We start from the raw sequence: 22,348 nt of genomic DNA, 5'->3' as shown, positions 1-22,348 counted from the left end.
TGCAAGCATCAAGAATGCAAACATGATCAAAAAAAATGACCCTTATGAGAAAACATTTAAAAAATGGCAATGTTGAAAGTGGTCAGGTCCTACAATAGACTATTGGCTCTGTAGCTCTCATCAGAACTTTTCTTCTCACGACAAGTTTTCAGAAAGCAGAAGTAAAATGATTCCTAGAACCACAGTGCTGAGTTCTATTCCATGAGTAGAGTCTCTGAATTGGAACCACCTGGGATGGCACATACATTTCGTTTCATTCATGCTTCCTGTCATTCATGCTGGAAATTTCTTTTGTGCATTTAGCCTATGAGGACATACAATTTGGGGCTGAAAAAGATGGTACTTTTTAGCCAAAGAGAGTCTGTTTTCTAAGCCACCAACCGTAGGGGTGCCGAGGGCCTGGTGAAAGGAGTTCCACTAGCATAGAAAACCACCGTGTGGCACTGAGCAGATTTGGGGCCTCAGTAAATTAAATGTAACCTGTAGGTTTATTTGGACACCAACAATTTTAGGGTTGGAAGACACAACTGGTTGCTGCAATACACAAAAGTTTATTTTTGACTTTTTTCTTTTCTGAAAGCAAAATATAATAGAACCGAACATCAATGAATTTTGTACAACAAAAACAGCTTTTAATATGGAACATACAGTCCATGAAGGTTTTAAAATCTCGGAACGGCTTCCCTTTTTCAAAGTCATGCTTTCTTGCAGTCCACGAGGAATTGGCACGAAGAGTTGGTGGCAGCCCGCTGGGTGAGGTGAGTGGAAGAACGGGTGGGCTTCCCTAGATCCGAGTCAGCTGGTGCCATAGACTGGATGGGAGGATGCTTTCCACTTTCTCCATGACAAAGTTTAAGGGGGCAAACAAAGTGCTGAGGAACTGCAAACGAACCAGAAAGGAACAGAAGTCAGGAGAAATCTTGTTCAAGACTACAAAATGAACCTCTCCAACTCATGCTTGCATCTTAAGTCTCTGCATTATAGAAAGTTTCCAAAGGCTACGATTTCATATTTATGTTTGTAGGAAACATTGGTTGACGAACAAACCTACTTTCCAGCTTCTGCACCCGCCCCCCTGGCTCTGATGGATGAGGGGGAGAAGTGTGGGCTGACAGGCCCTTCACTCCTCTGACAGCTGCCCACAGTTCTAAGGCCTTCCAACCAGCCTTCAGGATCTGAGGGCTGCCCATGGAGATGACCAGTGCCATCAAAAGGGACTGACAGATGGGTGGCAAGTGAGCAGAAGAGTTAAAAAAATGGTGACAACTTCTCCACCTGCTTGCCTAGTTATAGAACTTTAAGTGGAAAAGGCAACAACAACAAAAAAAGTCCAGTTTGTTGTATGGTTGTGAATTGCTTTGGGATCCTATTGTCTCCCAAACACCTGCAGCCCATGTTCTTTTCTCAACTACCTGCTTAGTGGTGAGCATCATGGGAGCCTTGGGGAGGGCAGCAAGCTGGCCAGTCCATGGACGACACGTCCTTGTGGAAAAGGTGCTGCTCTGAGGACAGCTTTGGGCTCTCTTTCATTTGGTTACTGAATTCCTTTCTGTTTTTCATGTAGAGAATAATGCTTATTATCTGTGTCTTTTAAGAAAGTCAGGCGCCTTGCCTGAGACTCATTTAATGTAATTTCAAATCTGTTCTGATTATGTTCTCGTGAAGGATCAGCCTCCCTCCACAAGCCATCCAGCATCTGGCAGAAGAGGTGCCCTAACCCAACCAGGCACAAGAGGGGTGTTTGGATGGGTTTCCTTGCTCTCTGTTCAGAACCAAGGTATCGTCTCACTAGGGTTCAATGTCTGGTTCTTGTACTGTGGAGTCCTTTGTCCCAATCCCTTGCCCATAGCACAGCACAGTCTACACCACCAAGAATTTCCCACAGAAGCGTGCGGTAGGACGTGAGTACATACGCAGAGGGGAACATGGTCTGAGGCCAGACAAGTTAGTAGACCCGCACGTAGTGAAGTTAAGACAGCCTCCTCTACTGTCATATGTTCTATGGATTGTGGGTCCTCAAGAAGGGGTGTGGTAGGCAAGTTTCCCAAATTTACTTGACCTCAGAATCTTTCCTTCTTCTTCTTCCTCTTCTTTTTTTTTTTTTAAAGAACCCAGTAGAATGCAAACTGGGAAGACCTGTACCACATTATGGCAGGACCATCAAGTGCGAGATTTGTGTAACGAAAACTCGAGAGAGTATAAGGTTCGGAACCCTTCTCTGTACTGCATCTTTTACATCAATTGAATATATTTACTCAGTAAGGCACTTAAGTACTGGGTGAGATATAAAAGCGTCTAGGACAAAAGTCCCACTGTCAGGAAGCTCAAAGCCTAGGGGGTGGGGGAAGGGAGCCACTAAGACCTGTACCCAGCAAAGTAACAATGCCAGGTAGACCACGATAGAGTAGAAGATAGACGCACAAACAAAGCACCAGGAAGGTTCGGGCAAGGGAGAGAATCCATTTTGTCGAAAGGAACAGGAAAAACTGAAAATGAGGTGACTGAAATAGTCCCCACTGGATGGCTGGGGTATGAAAAGACAGAGATGGGGTAAGAATGGTAAGGAAAGAAATGTGAGCAGGTGGGCCTTCCAGGCTCAATAAACAGCTGGAACAGAAAGGGAAGCAGCTGAAGAGAAGAGATGGAGGTAGAGTTCAAAAGCAACTAGAATAACTCTGGGGAGGGCCTTGAGTGCCAGGCTGTTAAGGAACTTGCAGTTAAGAAAAAGGCAGCCACGTTAGTACTTGAGTGAAGGTAGGATGGCTCTTCCCGCAAGTGGGTGTTAGATGTAGGGCAACGCCTGGCAACCTTCTGAAATCATCCTTTGTTGGGTGCACAGTACCACATGGGATGCTCACCCTACTTAATGGACGGCCTGTCCTTTTCAGTCTAGAGCTGGATGCAGCTGGAAGGCATTGTGGGAGATACTAGGCCCAGGAATGAGTAATTACTGCCCGAGCTGCCTCTGCAAGAGTTTGTAAAATCCTAGTTCTAAGAGGATGACACGGAACAAGTCTACTGATTGTATCAGACCGACATGGTAACACTGTAGAATTAAAAATATTTATACATAACATTTATTCATTTGTTTGTAATCAGAGATTGTCAAGGCTCCATAACACACAGCATTTGCCTATAATACTCAGCTCCATAAAAAGTAGTCTGGATGAACCAAGGATCCTGACATCCTGACAGTGGCTGGAAGATGAGGCCCAGTGAACAAGGTGATTTTGCTGGTGAAGTTATCATATCCTGCAAACCTAATCCAAAACAGATTTATAACCACCAAAGCTGTGACTGAGGTGGGGACAAGTGATGCATTAGCGTGAGCCAGTGTGGTTAGATGATAGGAATCGCTCGAAGTCTACGCCCTGGGCGACTTCATACACTAAACGGGGGGACACCAGGGAACCTCAGCTTGGGTAGCAGAATGAATGGAGATGTTGTTACAAACCTGGTTCAAAATAAAGGCCTGTCCGTTTGCTTAGTTTTGGTCACTGACCTGACTTGGATAAAAAGCATAAAAGGGAGTCCTCTGGAAAGTAAGTGGCAGGCCTCGCCCAGTTTGTGGTCTGTAAATGCCCCTCTTTCCACCCTGCGCAGCAAGATGCAGTGAGCCCTGCCCCCCTGGACACACCTGTGCTTCTCGACCAGGTTCCACAAGAGAATTAAATCCTAATACCTCCCATGTATGTGATCATTTACTGCTCTCCCTCATATCTAGAATGTTCTATCCTTGGGACAATCGAGAAAAGAATGCCTTGAACCCTTTCCTAGAGAGCCTAATTCTCTCGCAGCACCCCAGTTGCGATGTGCACCCTTTGTTACTAGGTTACCTTCCTCCTTAGCAGCCCTCTCCGAGTCCCCCTCCCCATCACTCACCCACAAGGAAGAAGCAGCAATGTAATGGGGTGCCTGAAACCATTAAGCCTTTTCATTTAGTAACCAGACAAAGGTCAGTGGCTTTCATCAGGAGGTATTAAACAAAAAAAGTTTGGTGGAACATGCTTTGCTTACTTAGGATGCTCACTGGTACTTCTTTGCACGTTTGAAAATCAGTCAACACTTTTTGGCCAAAGACTCAACCAATGCACACAGAGAAACAACAGTTTCACTTAGGGACCTGGGAAATTTTATTGCCTGAAAAGTTAAGTCTGAATGAGCAACACCAGGCAACCCTGGAAAAGCTCATCTATCTCAATGTCCAAAACTTCTGTCCTGGGGGCAGACATACACGGTCCAAAATGCACCATAATTCAATCAGTGTCTTATGGTGAGAAAAAGCAACTGAACTAATAAAAAAGAGAGAGCGACACTTCAATGGCCTGATCCTCCTTTTCCCGAAACACCATTATTTAGAAGAAGGTCATGGCTCGCAACGTGCTTCGTTAACATTTGAAACGCCTCTGCTTATCTGAATAAGTTCCAGGTGCCCTACTGCAATCAGACAATTGACATTTCACTGTAATCAATATCAGACTTCAAAGAGGTCAGGGCCTATAAGTTGAAGACAAGAGTCAGAAGTCAGGGGGCTGGATCTCAGGGAAGGAGAGAGACCAGAGGAGGAAAGACAGGGCCCTTCAAACAGAAGAGGTCAGAATGCTGACCTTCCCACATTCTGTGAGGGGCTGGGTTTGGAATGATCACTTATTTATATGAGCAACCTTATCTTGGTAACCAAACATTCTAGGAAGAGTTAGTCCTAAGTCATTGAGGTAGATTAGATTAGGCGGAGAGAGTTGAAGCCTCTCATTTTACTATTTTCCAGTGGCTCACACTTGGCTGCGGGCTTCCTTACTGGCTGCATATCAACATGTAAACACACTGGAGAGTTCCCAAGCTGCACGCAGCCTGGCGGGTGGCAGTGCAATCTCTCTCCATCTACTGAGTCATTATCCCAGGGACATTATCTCAGGCGAAGTCTGAGAAAATCATTTTCACAAGCTGCAAATGGTTGCAGGCAGCCTATAGGGCGGCTGTGATAACCTGTGGGGGGCTTCACGAGGGGCCTGATGAAGTGACAAGAGTGAAAATGTAGAGGAGACTCCGGAGCAGTGGGGGGGGGGGATGGAGGAGGGAGATGGGGCTTGTCTCCTTCAGGCCATCCATCTTCCTTCCCCATGAAATCTCTCCAGACGTTTTAGTACTGCTAAACCTTAATGAAGGGCAAGATGAATGTGATCCTCCAGACAGAGGTTTAAAAGCAAATTTATCTAAACTACTTTTGAAAACTATGAGTAGCTGACCAAACTACCACACCTTGGTAGAGTATAAAATATGAGGACCATAAAGGCAAATTTATATTTTATTTAATCACTTGGTCCTTGACTCAAAAGCAAAGCTTTGGAAACATTAAATGAGGAGAGTGGCCCTTGGTCTAATATCCATAATGAGCACATCTCTGTGATATTCTGGAGGCCACACAGCCTTACCCAGAGAACACCCAGTCGTATTCTATGTACTACCCTCCATTCCTCCCAGCCCTCTCCCCGGGTGACGCAGTTTCAGGCAGTTACTTTATTCAGTACAGGGGCTCTCAGCCCTGGCTGCACACCCAAATCACTAGGGGGGCATCTGAAAACTCAGATGCCCAGGCTGCATCCCAGACCAACTAAGTCAGAGTCCCCAGGATTGGGAGATCAGGCACCTGTCATTTTTAAGCTCCCTAGATGATTTCAAGGAGCAGCCGGGGTGAAACTGCTGGTTCCTAGAAACCTGTCACCTCAATGGCTCTGATGTCGCACCACGCACCTGCCAACAGCTGCTCAAAGGCTGGCTTTTTTGAGACCGGTGTTCTTTGAAGGAAATGGTCTTCAACCCCCATCCTTAGAATCGGTGGGGGGCGGGGCTTGTTTAAAAACGCAGATTCCCGGGTGCTAACACTCAAGGCTCTGAACTTCCGGTGGTAGGGCAGGTGAATTTCGTGCACACTAGGGGCTGAGAATCACTGTCCTGATCCTAAATTCCCACCAAGAGCTGCTTGTTAGTTCAATGAAGAATGACATTGTCTAATGTTGTAAATGTATTCTTATTTTAAATTTCACTACATGACACTCTAATCTACTCGGACTTTTGGTAACTGCTTTAACTCAGAGGTTGGCTTGGGAATAGAAGCAAATAATGAATAGCATAGGCCCATAAACTAGGGAGCATCCAAGGAGGCAGCTTGGGTAATACTGGGTTCAGGAATCATATCATGTACAGAAGACTTAAGGAAATTGAAGACATTCTGCCTGAAGAAAAGAGAAGGTAGTAAGTTAGAGGTGAGAGGTGGCCATGAATATATTAGCTGCCTCGAGAAATTGCAAGAGGAAGTAGAGTTGTTCACTATAGTTTTGGAGAGTAGAATAGGAAATAAGTGGAAATTAAAGGAAGGCAGATTTTATCAGTATCAAGAAGAGTTCTGAGTGATCCAGTACTGAAATGGGCTTCCATGTTGAACAGGTGAACACTCCATTGCTAAAAGTATTCCAGATGAGTCTAAATGACCTTCATCAAGTTACTGTTGAAGGCAATTTAAGGTCCCTTTCAACTCTGTCTGTGATCATAATTATAAAAGAAGAGAAGAAATGCTAAGCTGTATCTAATTTTTTACACTGATTCTTTCTGCAGAAACCACTACCATTTATTTATTTAATAATCATTTATTGAAAACCTACTATGTGCAAGGCACTGTGCAAAGCTTTGGGGATACAGAGATGAGGAAGACACAGTCCTGCTCGCAAAGAGCTCACATTCTACAAGGGGGTCAGACAAGTTTTTAACAATTATAATACAGTACAATAAACGTAATATAGGTATTCACGGAATACTGTGGGAGCTGAGAGGAGAAACATCTAACTCAGCTTAGGAGAAACTTAGAAAGGAAGCTGAGTATAAGAGAATGAAGAGGCGTTAGTGGACTGGACAAGTGCTGATGGTAATGGGAAAGGGCATTCCATGCAGAGCAAACAGTACGTGCAAAGGCACCGAGGCGCACAAAAGCATCTGGGAATGGTGAGTAATTCACTGTGGCCCAAGAGCAGTGTCTGTGCAAGAGTTGGGAGAGAGATGAGGCTGAAGAGGCAAGCAAGGGCCATATCATAAAGGACCTTGTATGCCATGCTAAAGATCTGGGACTTTATCCTGATGCTGGTGGGAAACTACTGGAGAAATTCAAGCGGGGAAGTGACATGCTCAGACTTGCAATTTAGAAAGATCATTCTTGTGTCAGTATGAAAGAAATACTGGCAGAGGATAAGACTGGAAGCAAGGAGACCAGTTAAGACTCTTGCAGGTGTCCAGGCAAGAAACCACAAAGATCCAAACTAAGAGACAGCCATGGGAGAAGAAGGAAGGGAAGAAGAGGTGAATTACATTTACCGAATGCCTAGTGGCTCAGGAGGTTAGAGCTGACAGACTGTGAAAGCCAAGACAGACAGGATATAAGGAGTGAGAGAGGGAAGAGTTTGGGAGGGCTGCCGAGTTTCTGGCTTGAGCAACTGGGTGGATGTCAGTGCCACTGGCGGAGATCAGGAATATAGGAGGAGGAGCAGTTTTGGTGGTGGGGGAAGAAGGGTGATGAGTTCAGTTTTGAAAATGATGAGATTGAGGTGCCGGTGGGATTTCCAGTTCATCTTCAACACGCATGAAAATACTCTTGCAATTCCAGTCCCTGAACTCTGCCGAGCAGAAAATGTCAATCATCTGGAAAGGGATTAAATCAACCCAACCAAGTTAGAAATCATCCTTTCTGATTCCACTCGCCTTGAAATCAGACTGGAGTTCCAGGGAAACAATTGATATTCTTTTCCTTATTCCTTCTGTGTGAAACTCCTTTGTGGCAAAATCAGTGAACTTATCCTCACTGCATGTGCAGGCTGAAATGGTCAGTTTTCATCAAGGAAACAATGGTTCTTGGTTGTCAATGCAGATGGCTTTTCTTATTAAAGCTCTTCTCCATAACCCTCTTTAAAGACCCTTAATGGATTTCCATACTTCTAAATATCGTATCTGTATACTTCTTACTACTACACACCCTTCACACCCTCTCAGTTCATTCCCCAAACAAGCCATTTAATTTGTAGACATTAAAACTTTTTAAATTTAAATCATCTTTGAAAATGTAAATTCTATCCTTCTTGAAGGAAAGACCTACAGTATCTAAAGATTAGAAATGACGTCATTCAATTTATACAAAACTGAATAATCTCCCAAGTATTTTTCATTTGCTAGGATTCCCTTAATTCTTTAATTCTTTTAGACCTCATGCATTTTTTAGGGGAACTGTTGAGAATTTCTGTGTCTGTGAAATAGGCAAGGCATGCAGTAACAAACAAGCTACACTTTCTCATTCTGACCCTCAACCCTTGATATCTCACTGATGATAATGAAAATTAAACAGTATGCAAAGGATCAATACAAGCACATCCACTTCTACACAACACTCCCCTGTTTCTCTTATGCCGCTTCTCTTGACTTTCCCTGCCCCTTGCCTGCGGCCTCCCCCTTGGCAAATACTCACAGCTTTTGCAAAGACCCCCATAAGTTCCGGGAACTGATGTGTCAGGAGGGCCAGCATGGCTGTGAAGGAACACAATCCAGCAGTAAAGAGAATAAAGAAGGGAAGCTCCTTTTTTGGGTAAACTGAGACTTCATGGAAAGCTGTGGAGAAGATCAAAAGGGAAGTGTTAGGGCTGCAGTAAAATGCATTCTCAGGGAATTTCTATAGGTGGGACTGACTCTTCAGGGCTTTGGCTGAAGCCTGCTGGAAATGAAAAAGGTAGGGCCCTGGAACAAACAAGAGCCAACATTTCAGCCAGCCTTTGGTGGCCTATCTGCTTCTCCCAAGTCCATGTTCAACCTTCAGAACTCTATCTAGGGCATGATAGGGCTAATTTGGGGGTGTCACACACTCATGGGCAGGGACAGTAACACTATCTATGCCTAATATACAGTATTTCTTTCGCAAAAGCAAACACAAATAAAACAAAACTTTATTCAAATTATAAAACACATGTTCATTGAACAAAACCTGGAAAATCCAAAGTCAAGTATACTGAAAAAAAAAAATCCTCTCTCTAGGTTTTCACTTTCCTGTAATTTTTAAATCATTGTGATAAGGTGATATTAGTGTATCTTGTATTTTTTCCTGGTACAATCTAACTATGTCAGTGGAGGGTGCCACCCTGATAGAGAGACATTCAGCGAGGACCATCCATCTATCAATAATGGGAGATTTTAGGGCCTTTCATAACTTTTAAATTTCGAGTGGCCCGCACAGGGAGAAAAGCAACTAAGGCTGGCCCAGTGGCGGGGAGCCGTGAGGCTGCGTGTGAGCAATACTGCCACTCAAACCAAAGCATTCGAGGGGCTCCATCTTCCTCAGGAAATCCAAGGTCTCAAGCCTTTCCTCGACCTTCCAGCTCTAAGCAGTAATCCACTCTGTTGAAACTGAGGGTGTAGAGGGCCAAGGAGGGACAAAGCACAAACGAGCACATGCACCTGAATCCAGGGATGTCAACCTGCTAGGATCCTTCCCGGGTGGACGTGTGCTCAGGACCACCGTGGACACTACACCACTCACGTGCAGCACGCAGGTAACGTGTAAAACCACCCACCCGCATCCCATCCTCACCCTCAGCACCCAACGATTTTGAGGGGAGAGCAGACTTGAACCACTGCATTCAATTAAATAAACGTGAGCCATAATTTTCTATTCCAGGACTGTAAAGATTATTCCTAGACAGTTTCTTTTAAGAACGTAATCTTGTTCTAATAGTGAATCTATCCCCGTGGAAACATGATTGGACTCAATTAAAACATTTTAAAAGAGTGTACTTTTCAGAAAACTGCCTTTCTTACCAGAAACCGTAAATGTTAACAAGGATCTCCCTGAAGGGGGAGTCAAAAGGTAAAGTATGGGCCCACCACAGGGATTTCTGAAATCAAATATAATGCAGAGTGAGGCACCCGACCCTTTTCCACAATAAACTCAGATGGTGAGGAACCACACCCCGCTGAGGTCTCCCAGCTCCCGAGGTAACACGTCTCCCAGTGGGTCTGTCCTGCAAAGCAATGAGAGAGCTGCCTCCTGCTCTTTCAACCTGAGACGGCAGCCTTGTTTTGCACCCACTACGCTGGAGATTTACGACCAGCTCAAAACCATGGGCATTAGACAATCTGCCAGCACCCAGGGCTCCACAGTTATCCTGGCCCTCCTGGCAAAGCATTTAAATATGTTCCAGCTATGAGATGTGACGTAGCTGGGGCTGGTGCAGGGTGGGTGTGGCAGAAGAGAGGACGGGGAAGAGAGAGCAGCCAAGATTTGGAGCGTATTATCTGAGGGAGGGAAGTACGTCCTAAGTCAGGGCCACATGAATAGCCTGGACACGCTCTTCATACATAGTATAATTTGATAATAACTATTTAGCCGGAATTCTCAAAACAATGTTGCATTACAGTAAACCAAATCATACTTTCCACGTGCGGTATGGGCCCTCCGACTGCTAGCTTGTAAGGCCCTCGAGGGCAGGGTTTGCCCGTCGCCTGCTGTAGACAGTGTTGAGGCCGCACGTGTGCCCTGCACACGTTACACCAGCTCACTGCGTGCCATCCGTGAGACGCTCACGGGAAATCCCGCTGGCCAAGAGCACCGCATCACCGCAGAGGGCAGGCTCGCCCTGCCCACCACTCCGCCTCTGGCCACAATGCCAGCGTCCCGGTGCCACCCTCCCACCCGTGGCTCATCTGCAGCTCCCTCTGAAGCCGGTGCTTCCCCTCTAGACTCCGGTCTGTGCAGACTGCCTCTGACCAGAGGGAGAGCCCAGGCCGAGCCCCGCACAGTGGATCAGCCCAGCAAGGGGCATCTGCCCCAAACTAGGGGTCTCTGGGCTCAGACCAAACCAGTACATGATGGCTCTTCATCTACATTTCAGTCCTGGGGGGGTCTTTCCCTTTGATGAATCTGGAGAGACGTGGAGGAGCAGGAAGCCAAACCTACACACATAACTCACTTTAATGCTTATACTATCACATGAGGACGGGGTTTGGGAGAAGAGTAATAAAAGACAAGGAACATCATAAACATTTATCATTTCCACCTCTTCCCATCCCAGTCTTTGGCACACCACCCTCACCAGCCAAAGAGAGGAATATGGAGGGGAGACTTACATGGAAGCAGCTCACGATCTGCTGTTTCTGTACAGATGGGGTAAGGATAAAATAGATGCCCCTTTTCCAAGGGATAAGGGATCATCCGAAAAGCTGCAAAGGAGAGACAATACGTTAGAGGTACAATATTTGTCTCATAACTTCTCAACCTCAGAAAGAGACTTTTGAGCATTTTTATAATGGTGAACACTTCTACAAATAGCTCCCAGAAAGGAGGCAAGACTTACCCAAACTCTGAGTCATGTGCCAGATAAGCTGTCAGAGATGCATTATGATGTATGCCTCACACATTAACCTCACACTATATATTCTGCGCAAACCTCACAAAACTGGGTGGGGAATAGGGGTGCAGAGGAGTAGGGAAAGCCATCAAGTCCAATGCCCGGGGTTTCCTCATCTACAAAATATTATGAAAACGTCGTAAGCACTAATTCAATATAGCTCACCTGATGGTAATAACGCAAACCTGTACTGAAATGCTTCCCCAAGAAGCAAACGTGGACTGACTTGTTGGATTGTGTCACAGATGCACAAATATGAAAGGCATTCTAGCATGTCTATTTTAAAAATATGTCTAGGTGGATTAGAATTCCAACCAAGATGGATGAAAACAAGAACCTAAAAATGCATGACTTGGGAGGTATTTCTAAACTTTATGAAACTTTTAAATCTTCAACATCATGTGGGGAAAAAATGGATCTGGAGAGATTGATTATCTGTATTTTGATGATATCAGGCCGCGTAAGTTCTGGTTTTGTGGCATCAGATAACATTAGGTCTCACACTGAATTATGACTTTCCAATCAATCCATCTCTTCCCGTTATCACGTGTGTTACTCTCCCTGTTACGAGGTCATCAGCACGTTAGTCTCACTGTTTCTGTGAACAGTACTTGAGGTAATTTTTCTTCAACAGATGTCCGGTAACTACAGCATGCTGTAGCTATAAAATATAAAAACTAAACCCTACACTGGGAATGTCAGATTACAGTCCTTGCCTTCATGTGTGTCAGAAAGGGATGGTGGCAACACAGCAGCCTTTTCAGTCTTAAATGCTACATTTCAAGGACTCCTAGCTACATCCTCAGCTGTGTAATTACCTGAGCCTTCTCAAAATGCTGTCAATGTACGTATTTATCTTTTGCATACTTATTTCAAACAGAAATCAGAAACAAAGAATGTTCTCCCTCACAAGAAATGACAAGGTTCCATTGTAACCAGCATCAGTGCACATATGGTATTTATTCTGGTGTCTGAATATTATTTAAAAGTAAAAACATTATGTATGTGATTCCAGCATTTGGAATGCAGTCAATCTACACCACAGTGGTATCACTCTGAGGTTACAGCACATTGCCACGGAGAATATAAATCACTATAAACGTGGGATTAGAGCAGAGCCAGTTTGCTGGCAGTTGGCTGAGGTAAAAATGTTATCAATTTTCCTCTCATAACAGAAACCTCTTAAACAGAGATTAAAACATTAAAAACACCCCAGACTTTAACTCTTCTTAAAATGAAAGGCTCACCCTAGTTCAATCAGACCTTTTCTTTCATGCAAACCAAGATGACTTTTGCCCATTACGTCGAGCAAGAGAGGAGTTCCCTGTACAGGTTGTTAACACACAAAGATTACTCAAAGGCACCAGCAGCTCTCTCAGTAGAATTAGGCTTGCAAGAGAAGGGAAAAAATTACAAAACCAAAAAAATCCATTTAGTGCCTTTATAGGATACACTAAACTCTCTACTGGGAAGCAGTGCATTTAAATTTAAACTGCAATATGGCAGGATTTTAATACTATTTCCCATGAATGATGGCTGCTATGAAAGCATCCCAAAAATGTAGAAAAACCTATGTGGAAGCTTTTTTTTTTTTTTAAATCCAGATTCTCCATGTGCACTAGGGCTGCTGTAATTAAGAATCTGTTCAGGTTCATATGATATAAATAAACCCTCCGTTTTCAAAGTGGCTATAAATTTGAATGCTAAATTTTGTTCAAAACTGAAGTCAGTTTGCACTTCGGGGAGCAATTTTTTAAATGAAATATAGGAGTGCAAGATCTTGAGAGTGTTCAACCATAGACATCAAATGGTTGCTTGGTGTCTCTTCAGTCAGATGCCAAATATTTTTTACTCCAGTATTTGGCATGCATACAAATTTTGTGCATCAAGTTAGTCTTTTCCTTCTTCTAATCAGTCCTGGTGTTTTTGGAGAGGGTGAAGGCACTGATTATATACGACTCAAAAAAGAATACACACACAAACACACACACACACTTTTTGTACTGTCCTCTGCCCCCAACCCCTGGGATTGTAAAGACGCTTATGTGCTCTTAAAATTGCTCATTCTCATGTCAGTTGTCATTTACGTCAAGTTCATAAAATAATATTAAGACTTTTGGCTTCACTAAACAAAAGCAAACACAATTTCTGTTTGCAATTCTATCCTTGGTCCACCCTGCTGTGCGGGGCCCAGCAAAGTGTGCGATAAGCAGTGGAGGTCTGCAAAGAACGGGAGGAAGCACTGCATGAGCCGGGCCAGCTGCACCTCCCACCTCCTGGTCCCTTTCACTGCAAAGACACGTAACTGCTCCACAAGAACCTCGTGGCTTTAGCCGAATGTCCAGAACTTTTGCAAGTGCAAGTAGTAACACACTGATTTAGCAGGGCAAGTAAGAATGGAAAAAAGGTCATTTGAACTATTTTATGAATTTGATCTACTTCATGAGTGACTAAAAACCTCCTGAAAAATCTCCGTCTGAAAACACATACACTTCAGAGGAATTAAAAATGTACATGTATTTGGTTAAAAATGAAACAAAAAAAAAAAACCTGGACCACTCAGAGTTAATACATGGGACACAAGTGGCATTGTTGCATTTTCCTTTTGTGCCATCCCCTCCCCTACCTTGGTTTCTATTGTGCCTTTGTGGGAGAGGCAAAATGAAACTGGGAACTACTTGATGAACACAGCAGGCTCTCCACAATGACATGTGAGGCATTACACAGCTGCCTTCCACCCCTGCCCAGACACGTTTTCTAGGCACCAAGCCTATCAGTGCTGTGCCGATCAGAGACTCGACCAATACTGGAGAAAGAATCAACAGAACCAAAGAATGAACAGAAGGATGGATACATGAACAAATTAATTCCTGATTTGCCCAGTGACTTCTAATGAGCTCTCATCCTGTCCACAACGTAGACAAGGATAGAAGGTGATGTCTGATACTTTGTCTATGTTGCCTTTTCAAAGAGGATCTCAGAGAACAGACCCCTTGCAATAGCAAGAACTGAGTTCGAATCCCAGCTCTACATGGTCAAAATGTTGAGTGCCTTCCTCGTGCAGCAGCGATAGAAAGGTAGCCAAGTACGCACTGTCCCTGCCCTGATGGAGCTGACCACTCAGGGTGGGAAACGGATGAGCCAATAATCATGAAAACAAGCGTGAAAGTCCCCCTGTGATAGCGCGTACCTAATGGCAGAGTGGTGGAGGTGACAGCTCAGGATGAGTCAAACTTGACCAGGCTGACAACTGTATGACTTTGGGTGGGTCATTAATCTGTGTCCAATCTCTTCGGCCGTAAAAATGAGAACACCAAGGACCTCGAGAGGCTGTTAAAGGGACTAAGTGTGACAGCGGAGGTCAACACATAGTGCCTGACTGCTCAATGAAAGTTAGTTTTCTCTTTACCGTGCCTTTCCACGAACCCCACGTTCTTACTTTCTCTAACAGGTCATACTCTAGCTTATAAGTAAAAATGCTGCCTGTTTGTGAACAATTAGAAGTGCAAATGATAGAACAGAAAACTTTCATCAAAATACACATTTTATGTTCTCACTTTTGACTGTAATGCAGGCAACTGGCCATAAAGGCTCTTTGTCTTTTGTGAGGCTTTGGGCACAATAAGGAAAATTCAAAAGTCAAAAGCCTGGGTTCTGATCCACGTTTTTTCACTATCTACTTATATGGCCTTGGGAAAACCACTTTCCTTTGGTTAGATTACATGATGTTCCATTCCAATTCTGAAGAAAACTTCTAGAGTTTTATAGCAGATTCACTAATTTGTTAGTGACCTGCAACACTCTATAACACTCTGTTCCTGCTTCCACGATAGCACTGCTTGTATCCACACTATATATTATATATGTGTGTGTATGTATATGTGAGAATGTGTATACACACACACACAGACACACACACACACATTAATGTTTCTCTCAAAGCGTTTCAGAGTCTGACTCAACTTGGTATCCCCAAAAGAATGCCTGGCACAAAGGAGGGACTCAATAAATGTTAACTGAATAAAGGAATGAATAAGTTAATGCACAATAGGGCAGAGACAGAATTTTTCCCTTTAAAAACCCCAGTGGATCCAAATTACGGTCAGCTGCTCAAAACTGAATAACTGAAAGGAGCAAGCTGGTTCTACTGGGCAGTAGGTGGGGAAGCGTTGAATAATATTTGGAGTCCAGCTACTAGTGTTAAGTTGGCTATGGCCAGGGACTTTAGCTGGCCATTGTTTTCTCCTAAATTATAAAATTTAGCCTTAGATCTACGGGGTGAGGGGTGGAAGAATTTCTCTTTAGCAGTCCCAAAGGTGCCAGGCTTTTGGAGGAAAGGTTTGGTTAGAGGAAATGCCCTAAGGACCACATCGTACAGCAAGTAGCATTTACCATCAGGTTCAAAGAGAATAAATTAGAATCAGAATCTCATCCTTTGCTTCAACAATGGACCATTTTCTCCTCTCAAAGGAAATACTTTGCCTAGTCCCCCTAAAAAACACCACCTTCAAATCTTATACATTATTTAGTGAATTCTTTGGAAAAAAAATCTCCAAAAAGAAAATAAAGAGTCTTACTTGATCAAGTGGAAAAAATGGAAACAAAGAAAAGCTAAGTGATTTACCCCATGGCATTCTAGCCTTCTGATATATAGGACCTGAAAATTAAATCTTAAAGTTCATAGTTGTGGTCAGCAGACTATTCTGCTTTATAAAATAAATACAGCCAAAACAGAGCCCTGAAAAGATCAAGGTAGAAGGGAGATAAGGCCACATCAGTATTTAATACAGGTAAAATAGAAGATGTGCCCTTTAAAATAGGGCCCCATAAGGCGCAATACCATTGTAAATAAGACACAATTCAAATGAGATCCCTCATTCATATATGTTTTTTACATTCAACACATATTTGCAGTCGTGTGTGTGCACGTGTGTGAGCGTAACCAGAACCTACAGTGTTTAAAATAAATATAATTCAGATAATGTGGCAGCTGTGTAATGAACTAAGAAACATATTTTTAAATCTTATAAATTAAAATTTTCCCCATTTCTTCATTATCTTGACTTTGAGGAACATATTGTGTAATTTCAGGGGCTGGGACAGTGATGAATCAAATATTTTACAAACCTTTGAAATGCTGATGTATTTGTGGTTGAGGACTCCGTTTTCTTTGTGTTTTTTTCTTTTTAAACCACCATATGTTTCAAACCCAAACAATCTCTGCCATGCATCAGCTGGACTTTGGGGTTTTAACAAAAATGTGAGTTATTTCAGCCTGATTGGTAGGAAACTCACTTAATTCCGCAAGATGACTAATGCTCCAACATAATAAACTCATTAAAAAGCAAAGAAAAATATACCTCATCCCTATCCCTAACTAACACTTTTGACATAAGTCAGGCTTTTAAAATTTTTTCTAAAAGATAAACTGACTTTTTAAAAGAATACTCACTTTTAACATGGAACCTGGTGAAATGAGGCACTGTTACCTTCCTCCCTGAATCATCTTTCTAATGAAAAGGGGAAACTGGAAGGGAGTTGGGGAATGGCCTTAAATTTCAGAATGACGAAAAAAATGATTTAAAGGCGAAAACCTAGACCCTGAGGCTGGAGATGTCAAAATGCGGCACCCAGTGGTGAACTGGAGGAAGTGCAGCCTCCTGCGCTCAGGCACAGGCCGTCTAGGGGAGCCCCACTGACCTCAGAGAGGGAGAGGGAGCGGTTCTGGTACTGTAGCCGCCCTGAGGGCAACTGCCCTGAAGCCCACTAATCTGGGATGGGGTGATGGCATTCAGTATCTTCAGTGCTTCACAGTTTTCAAAAAATGGGTAAGTTAATACCAGTTAATAGGTAGCTAAGTCAGAATTCTAATCCAAGTCCTTTTGATTTAAAATCCAGAGCCCTGATGCCTCCATTTAACTTAGAATGGACACAGATCTAGAAGGTCTGTCAACCAATTACACACAATTATCTAAAGTTGGAGTGGTAATTCTTTCTTCTAAATTGCAAGACAGATTTATAGCTTTGTTTTTGAAAAAAGACCAAAACTGTTTGTAATGAAAGATTATTTTTCTAAATACATGCATATACATATATACACACACACACATATATACACGTGCATATTTATGCTTGTAGAAAATATATATGCTTGTTGTAGAAAGTTTGAAAAATACAAATAGGAAAAAAAAAAATCACTTAAAATCTACTTAAAGATGTATTTATTTCCAGTCTCTTACACCTTTGTTTATATATAGAATGTATTTTTTTATAGAATTGGGCTCATTCTATAGTTAAAATGTTTATGTCAATATTTAACAACAAAAATATAATTTTATATAGAATGATTAACTTTCATAACACTAGAAAGGGCATAGGTATACCCCAGTCTGTAAGCAGTGGTGTAAATTGAGGGCTTCTAAACAAATGTTTCAGAGATGGCTGATCCTCTTAACCTTAATCTATTCAGGAAAGGCTTAAATAGCTGGTATCATAGAAAAGAGCAGTGAAGAAAAAGTGAACCTGGCTCTACCAACAGTGCTGGCAGGACGTTCAACAAGTTACTCACCTCAATGAACCTGTGCCTCTCTTGATCAACTAAGATGGCCACCTCTGTCCTGCCTAACTCTGAAATTTATCAGGAGTCCATGAAATGATGGAAATAACAAACCCTCTGTGAATTACACTGTTACACAAACACTCTTCAAGGTTCTTGGGATCCTCCAAGGTAATTAGCACCTGGTAAGCACTCTCATGGTTCTCTTTTCTTTCTAAAACTGAATGGTATGGCTCTCTTTATGACAACTGAACAGCAGCGTAACTTCCTGGTTCTTAATTATCTATAAGGATCAGATGCTGAATTTGTCTTTCCTATAGGCCCCTGACTACCTTGCCACACTGTTTTATGTCTAAAAACTCACCCCTACCTGCTAGAGAACGGACTTGAGGATACGCGGAGGGGGAAGGGTAAGCTGGGACGAAGTGAGAGAGTGGCATGGACATATATACACTACCAAATGTAAAATAGATAGCTAGTGGGAAGCAGCCGCATAGCACAGGGAGATCAGCTCGGTGCTTTGTGACCACCTAGAGGGGTGGGACAGGGAGGGTGGGAGGGAGGGAGATGCAAGAGGGAAGAGATGGGACATATGTATACGTATAGCTGATTCACTTTGTTATAAAGCAGAAACGACACACCATTGTAAAGCAATTATACTCTAATAAAGATGTTAAACATACAAAGAAGCAAAAAAACCAAAACAAAAAACTCACCCCTTCTTTTTATTCTAATAAAGTGTTCCACCCGTCTAATTTGAGGTAATTACGTCCCCCCAGAGGTACTACACTGCTTGATGTGGGGTTCACTATGTGACTTCACATTTCTCACGATCTCACTGTCCTTCCCCGTTGCTCCAGAGCATCTCCCTATTGTTATATGATTATATGGGTAACTAATTTCCAAACAGAATTTCCTCATGGTTTTTTTTTTTTTAATAGTTATGCCATTCCTAACACTGTGTCTTCATCACTTCTGCCCACCCGCTTTTGACCTTTTCTATAGGAGTGGTAACTTTCTTATCAATTAGATCCAATCAATAAGCTTCTATTACTATGTTTCCAAGGTACCGTGATCTATAAATACGTTCTTATTTGGTTAAGTCGGTTTGTCCATTTAATTTTACCACGACTAACACTAGGTGAGGCCTCTGATGTTCAATCTTGCTGGGCTTTTTCTGTCTCTTTCTCATGTTTAAGTAAAAATTCCTTTTGTCTCATCTGGATAGAACACTTTAAATGCAACAAGAAGCCCAAGCCAGAGGGGACTGCATACATGTCCACACACACCCTGAGCAGAGTGTGCTGCCTTAACATATCCAAATAGCAGGGCCAGGACACCGGGAGTATGTTACCGCACTTACAGAGCAGGGGTAGAAACATCGGTCAAGTCGATGGCCCTCAAGTTATAAACAGTAAATGATTTAACTTGACCCGCTATCAATTCTCTAAAGAAATATTTTCAAAACAACTACACAAAAAACTTTCAATCAACCTGAGTCTCTGTCAAGTTACTTTTACTCCATCTCATTTGGCTGCCCCCCTCCCTTCCCGCACCAGTTTAGATTCCTGCTGGGTTAGGGAAGGGCAGGACAAGGGAAGAGCAGAAGATTAGCAAAATGAAAATGGAAGGAGCAAAGATAAACAGTGAAAGGGATTAAAAAGACATTCATTCGTGAGGCTGATCAGAGTAGGAGTGAACTAAGGAAAAATTATCAGAAGACTCTAATATTTCTTTTCCCCATGAGAGGGGGGAGAAAAACCCCCGTGCTACATGTTGTGTTTGTTTTGCTTAAATTACTGATAACAGAGTGTTAATATCTATGTGGTCCAGTAATCCACAATCTTGAGCCTTTTTCCTTAATTTTCATTCTCCCCAACAGCCCCACCGCTTAGCATTTGTTCACAGTGTCCTTGCTTATGATACTGTCCCAGTTCTTCAAGGCTTGGTTCAAATCTCACATGACCCATAAGGTTAACCATGGCTGCTCCCCCCCACAGGCCTCTCCTTTCTGAAACGTCACTGGGCAGCTGCTCCATGCTGCTGAGTACTCCTCCCAACTGGAGGAAATGCTTCTCCAGGGCAGGGAGCACGTCTCACCCACCATTAGAGCCACTTCTCCTTACACGGAATGACGGTGCCCAGCTCGTGCTCAGATCAGTTTATCCCCACATCCATCTAACAGGCACTTATCCCTTAACGCACGATGCTACACCTGCCACCGTACTGGAGGCCAGCGGCCACTGCTCTTGTTCTGAAGCATAACCGCTGCTCGTTTGTGTTTGGCTAACCCAGCTCTCCTGGAGGATGACTGTGGCTCTTCAGCCAACCCTCCCAGAAAGGCCATCCAGAAGCGGTCATCAGAGCCCAGCACGAGGCCTGACCCCACGCGAAAGGTTCCCATGGTGCCGAGGGGCTGTCCAGGTCTCCAAAGAGGGTTTTCCAGCTGTAAAATGCTCCTCTGCCAGGACAGCCCAGACTCACCCCATCCACTGTATAAACTTGCCTTTTCGAGCTGCACAGATGGGATCACCACAGTAACACCTGCCACCACTGGGAAACTAGAGAGCCTGAGTAATTAACCATCTCTGGGTGATGGAATATCACAGAGAAGGAGAGCTATAGATATGCAAATCTTCATCATTCATCGTGAACACTCAGGGTAAAAACAGTTTTGGCATCTTTTCATGCTTTAAAAACATTTGAAAGAAAGAAAATTACTTACTGCCTTCCCACGTACAATGCAGAAGATTCAAAGCCCCTTCTACCCTCTTCCAGTGTGCCAGATGAAAGAACGCATATGCTATTGCTTCACTGTCCCCTCTCTTCAGGATATGTTCTGGGGGCAGGATTAAGCTTTTCATTTCTAGTAGGTACTGAAATAAAAAAAGGCAGGAGACAGATGTGTCAATACACAGTAATTTGGAATTCAATATTGAAAATGGAGAGGTTGATTTCCCTAAAGCCGCCGCTCGTAAGCATTTAATCAAACCTGCAACCTCATTACTACATTTGAAGGCAATTACTGAAACATCCAGCAATCCAAAGTTTGCTGACAGATAATTAGCCTTGTACTAGTTTCCTACAGTGAAGATCAGAGGCTTTCAGGCTAAGATATTCTAGTCAAAGAAATATATATATATACATATACAGACTCAAACAGCAAAAAGGAAAATTTAGAAGACACAATAATTTGGTATAATTTTGTAACCACAATGAAAATACATAAAACAAACACATGAAGGTTAAGAAGTCATATGACTAAACCAACCACACTGGAGAGACTTGAGGATGACCAGCGCTGCCCATTAGTTTCTCCTCACAGATCTATCAAGGAGAAGGCTCTAGTCCTGCGGAAAGGGTCACCCATAGCTGCTCAGGTGCTGGAGGAGGAGGGGTGGCAGCCTGGGCACAGGAGGACCCAAGGGAGGGGAGCAGTACAGACCCCAAACCACATTGTTCTTTCGGCTCCTTTCCGAAACACTTCAGGGGTCTCAGGAGCGCAGGGCAAGAATGGATATTCTTTCTGGGGGCTCACAGAAGACTAAGTTTCCGTTTGTGTTCTTTTGTGTTTACTATAGAATAGAAAGGGAAGCAGATTCAGGCCGGTATTTTATATTTGCAGATGCTCACTTGTCTTTGCCAGCTGGCGTTCCCCGTGCTCCACTCCTCACCAACTCCCCTCCGGATTCGTCCCCAACACACACACACGCACACGCACACGCACACACACACACACACACACACACCACCACCACCACCACCACCACCACCAACCACCGTCACAACAACCCAGTCATCTCCTATAAAATGGAGATTAGCAGACCACAGAGGTATGTATTTCATGAAAACAGCACAAATACAGAGAAAGGAGGTGCTATGAGAAGAGATGTCCAACAACTTTAATGTCAGAAACAACTGTGGATTCATCTGTCGGAGGAAATTTATGAAAGAGGGTGAAGAGTGGAAGAATCCGGATCCACAGAATGGAGGTTACAAGACACCCATCAATGTTTCGCTCTCATCTCGCTGTGGGTTCACACACTGGGCACGTGGGGCGCAGCAGCCTTTAAGCTTCCTCTCCTGTTGGCGTGCTTGGCGTCGAGGTGCACCGCCCAGCAGGAGCCGGGTGGACACATTCTGGCCTCTTGGTTCAGCAAATGAAACCTTCCTTGCGCTGGGTCTGGTATCTGAAGAAAGCTCCAAGCCTTAGGCCTCAAAGCAGGAAGAGCGGGAAGCGAGAGCCCACCCCGAGAGCAGCGGAGAGCAGCCCTCACACTTGCGGAGCGGGTGGGCTTGAAGGCCCTCCTCGACAGGAAGACGTCTTCCCAGGCTGGTCCATGAAAGGTGTTCATTATTT

At 43.6% G+C, this 22,348-nt stretch overlaps 1 protein-coding gene across 6 annotated transcripts in view; it reads right to left on the bottom strand.

Moving 5' to 3' along the window:
- Positions 1–599: 599 nt before the first annotated feature.
- ST7 (suppression of tumorigenicity 7) overlaps positions 600–22,348 on the bottom strand; it is a 260,658-nt gene continuing 238,909 nt past the window's right edge. For 3 of the 6 annotated variants that reach the window (XM_068549348.1, XM_068549350.1, XM_068549352.1), the window contains 4 exons: positions 20,714–20,864; positions 11,152–11,244; positions 8,504–8,643; positions 6,625–7,686 (listed from right to left, as the gene is read on the bottom strand). In XM_068549348.1, the coding sequence (XP_068405449.1) occupies positions 7,567–7,686; positions 8,504–8,643; positions 11,152–11,244; positions 20,714–20,864 (504 nt within the window). In that variant the 3' untranslated portion in view covers positions 6,625–7,566. Of the gene's footprint in view, positions 881–6,624; positions 7,687–8,503; positions 8,644–11,151; positions 11,245–20,713; positions 20,865–22,348 lie in introns of those variants that run through there. The other 3 variants (XM_068549349.1, XM_068549351.1, XM_068549353.1) reach the window with 2 other exon arrangements.

The sequence above is a fragment of the Eschrichtius robustus genome, chromosome 8 (genome assembly GCF_028021215.1).
Source record: "Eschrichtius robustus isolate mEscRob2 chromosome 8, mEscRob2.pri, whole genome shotgun sequence".
NCBI classification, from domain to species: Eukaryota; Metazoa; Chordata; class Mammalia; order Artiodactyla; family Eschrichtiidae; genus Eschrichtius; species Eschrichtius robustus.
The sequence above is the reverse complement of the archived record's forward strand: the minus strand, read 5'-3'. Positions and strand labels throughout refer to the sequence as shown.